The sequence below is a fragment of the Mustela nigripes genome, chromosome 1 (genome assembly GCF_022355385.1).
Source record: "Mustela nigripes isolate SB6536 chromosome 1, MUSNIG.SB6536, whole genome shotgun sequence".
Lineage (NCBI taxonomy): Eukaryota > Metazoa > Chordata > Mammalia > Carnivora > Mustelidae > Mustela > Mustela nigripes.
The window spans coordinates 270,229,478-270,233,405 of NC_081557.1; the positions used below are offsets into that span (position 1 = coordinate 270,229,478).

The 3,928-nt window shown below is 55.4% G+C and overlaps 1 protein-coding gene across 1 annotated transcript in view; it reads right to left on the minus strand.

The window, feature by feature from the left end:
- The window catches only part of HPSE (heparanase), a 32,645-nt gene extending 28,757 nt beyond the window's left edge, over nt 1-3,888 (minus strand). The window contains exon 1 of the mRNA XM_059386363.1: nt 3,582-3,888. Coding sequence (XP_059242346.1) covers nt 3,582-3,799 — 218 coding nt within the window. The 5' untranslated portion in view covers nt 3,800-3,888. The remainder of the gene's footprint in view (nt 1-3,581) is intronic.
- Between the last annotated feature and the right edge of the window lie 40 nt (nt 3,889-3,928).

Genomic DNA, 3,928 nt, shown 5'->3' on the forward strand with positions numbered 1-3,928 from the left:
GGGGGGGGGATCCACGCCACCAGGACCATGTGGAAATACACAAAAAGACCCGCATCAAAGCAGCCGCAGGTACGCTGCTCCCGGAGCAGTTTGTGAGGGGAAAGCAAAGTCTGCGGGTGTTTCAGCGTTACCTTCTGTGTGAAAATAAGCTGCTTCTCCCGGCCCCGAAGCAGGCCGCCTTCTGGCACCGGCTGCTGCGGGCTGACAGCCAGTTGTGAGGCTCTGAGGAGGAGCTGTTAAACTGCGGGCGGTTTGAAAGCACCCAGGGTAGGAGGGTCATACCACAGAAACCAGAAAAATCAGGGAAAAGAAGAAAAGAAAAGAAGAAAAAAATCGAACCCAAACCCGTCTCCCTTCTTGCCCAGAGCCAGCCCCGGAACAGCTCGGAGCGCACAGGGCAGCAATTCACGGCCAGGAAGCGGGAGAAACCCCTCAGGAGATTATGTGACGTGGAGAGAAAGCCCAAGCCAGGCGTCTGAGGGACACCAAACATCGAGGACAAGCTAGAGAAAGGTGACGAGGTGTGAGAGAGGTGGGGAACCCCCAGAAGCCGAAGTGACCCAGACCCGAAGGGATGAGAAAGGTTCACGGTCAGCCTCGCCAAACGCTTCCGAGACACTCCAGAACCGAATGCCACAGAGCGGCGCCTTCAACAGGGAAACCTACTCTCTCACGGGAGTGGAGGCCGGAAATCTGAGACCGAGCGTGGGCAAGGCCAGGCCACCTCTGCACTTCCGGGGGAAGGACCCGTCCCAGGTTCCTCCCAGCTTCCCGTGGCTCCCTGCAGCCCCGGCACCCACCGCTCCAGTCTCCACACCCCTTCTCTCTGCGCATAGGCGTCTCCACATGTCCTCTTTTTGTAAGGACGTCAGTCAGAAGGGATGAGGGCCACCTCCATTCCACTACAGCTAAATTTCTTTTCAGTGTCCCAGAATTCTTTGTTTTTGCACCACACCCAGTGCTCCATGCCATCCGTGCCCTCTCCAATACCCACCACCTGGTTCCCCCAACCTCCCACCCCCCGCCCCTTCAGAACCCTCAGTTTGTTTCTCCGAGTCCACAGTCTCTCATGGTTTGTCTCCCCCTCCGATTTACCCCAACTCCCTTCTCCTCTCCATCTCCCCACGTCCTCCGTGTTATTCCTTATGCTCCACACATAAGTGAAACCATATGATCATTGACTCTCTCTGCTTGACTGATTTCACTCAGCAGAATCTCCTCCAGTCCCGTCCATGTTGATACAAAAGTTGGGTATTCGTCCTTTCTGATGGAGGCATCATACTCCATAGTACTTTTTTTTTTTTTTTTAAAGATTTTATTTATTTAGTTGACAGAGAGAGAGCAAAAGTAGAGGGAGCTACAGGCAGAGGAGCTCAGCAGGGAGCCTGACACAGGATTCCATCCCAGGACCCTGAAATCATGACCTGAGCTGAAGGCAGATGCTTAACCCACTGAGCCACCCAGGCGCCCCTCACTACAACTAGTTCTTAAGTAATCGTATCTGCAATGGCACTATTTCCAATTAAGCTCACACACTGAGGTAGAGGGGTGAGGACTTCCGTGTGTGAATTGGGGGGCAGCACCCAGGAAGGCAACCCACAACGGGCACCAGACAGAAAGGTGTTCAATGGATTTTGCAATAAAAGGTCACTGGTGATGCTGGAGAGACGGACTTTATGACACAACGACAGGAACATCGTGTCGCAGATCGAGGAAGGAGGGGTGGTGAGGAAGGCCGCCAAGGGGAGAAGAGAGGGCAGTTCCCGCACAGGCACAGTGCGGAGACGGGAAGCACTTGAGGGGGTTTCCACATCATGAGGAAGGACTCAGTCCAAACAGAGAGGTTAAAGACGAAGGAGAGAACAAAGTCCTCGGGGAGGCAGGAGAGGACAGAGAGTAGAGACACTGGCCTGAGGACAGAGAAAGGAAGAAAGCTAGACGCGGCCGTGGTATGTGTGCAGGTTTGGTGGAAGAAGAAGAGGAAGTTCTTGTCCACTGACTTCATTGGCTCTGGGAAAGAGAAACGTGGCCGCAGGCTGAGAATGGTGAGGCGGAGGTTCAGTCCGAGCTTGAAGGAAGTGGAGGATGAGAGACGCAAGGAGATGAACACGCCCGCGGTCAGGCATACGGCATTTTTTTTTTAAGTATTTTATTTATTTGACAGAGAGTTAGAGAGCACAAGTAAGCAGAGTGTCAGGGAGGGGGGAGAGAGAGAAGCAGGCTCTCTGCTGAGCAGGGAGCCCCATGTGGGGCTTGATCCCAGGACCCCAGAATCATGACCCAAGCTGAAGGCAGCTGCTTAACCAACTGAGCCACCTGGGCGCCCCAGCACAGGGCATTTTTGATTGGGTCGTTGATTACTTACTTCCGGGAAGAAGACAGACTGAAAAGATGCTCCTTTCCAATTCTAGAATGTTCTATCACTGGCATTTAAGTTCTGTGCTAATAGCAAATGTGGAAAAGAGAAAAACCACATCTGTTTGCCACCATGGGACACCAGAACCATGCCGTCTGAGGAAATCTGCTCAGGCCTCCGTTGAACACCTCTGAGGTCTGGGCCCTGATTCTCCCACTCTCGAGTGGGGCCCTGCCAAGCCACTTGTAACAACCAAGCCACCCATCTTGGTGGAGATGGGAATCAAGCTGGTGTGGTCTGACCTCCAGTGTCCTCACCACTAGGCTACCTGCTTTTCTTTACAGAATTAATGAGCAAAATTAGCAATGGCCCCTGGCAGGGAGGGCGCAGGCAGGAGAGCACACAGGTGTTTGCCAGAGAGGAGATTCTGGGCTGTTTGGGCTGGTTGAGGTGTGGCCATCTCTGGAGGCTCTCATGACCTAGATGACCTGGGCCCGTCCCTGCAGCATCCAGTCCTGGGATCAGCCCGGACTCATGGGGCAACGGCCAGTGAACAAGCACCAGTCTGTCTTTCCTAGGCGAGGAAACAAAACCACAGCTGGTTCTGCAGCCTCATGTTGGAAAAATATCTTTTTATTCAGGCCCAGGAGTTCACTGCAATCGTCTCCTAAGTCTCATTTAGTTAATACTTAGATTAAACAAAAAAAAGTATAATACTGGGAATCTCTCCTTGTACAGCTTTGCTGCGAACCTAAAACTGCTCTTCAGAAGTTTATTTTAACATATGTAAAATCATAGTTTATACACACACACACACACACACACACACACTTATTTCCCTTGAGACCTTTTTCAGCTTTTTTTTTTTTTTTTTTTTTTTAAACCTTCCTAACAGTTTAGGGGAGGGAAGCCTGGGCCGCGATCTAACCTGTCCTGCACCTGTCCTAACCGGCCCTCAGCCCGTCAGGCGCACTTGCCTGGGTCCGCTCCTCCAGGCGTATTTCTGGGGCAGGTGGAAAGTTTCCTTTCCAAACTGCCCGGAATACCCGGCCCTCGGGCGGGCGCTCCGGCAGCACCTGCTGGGCGAACGCAGGCGGGACAGCCGTTTGGGGGCGGCAGACCCGGGACAGGGAGGGTGGAGGAGGGAGAGAGACAGAGGGAGCCCGAGCTTCGCGGGCGCGGATGTCAGGAAGGCAGGCCAAGGGGCGCGCAGGCCGGCGCTTACCCCAGGAAGGCGAGGAACCGCGGGTCCGTGGCCAGGTTGGCGTCGATGGTGAAGGACAGGAAGGCGGGACTCACCCGCTGCACCGGCCGCTCGGTGGCCAAGTCCAGCTCCACGGCGTCCTCGGCCTGCGCGGGTCCTGCCAGGGCGCCCGGGGAGAAAGGGCCGAGCGGCCCCAGGAGCAGCAGCAGCGGCAGCCCGGGTCTCCAGCGCAGCAGCATCTCGGGCTCACCTGGCCGCACCCCTGCCCCGCAGCCCAGACCGCGCGCGCCTCCCGCCCCGCCGTGGCGCCCTTTTCTCTCGCGCGCCTCACCCCTCCCACTGCGCCCTGCACCCCTCCCACTGCGCCC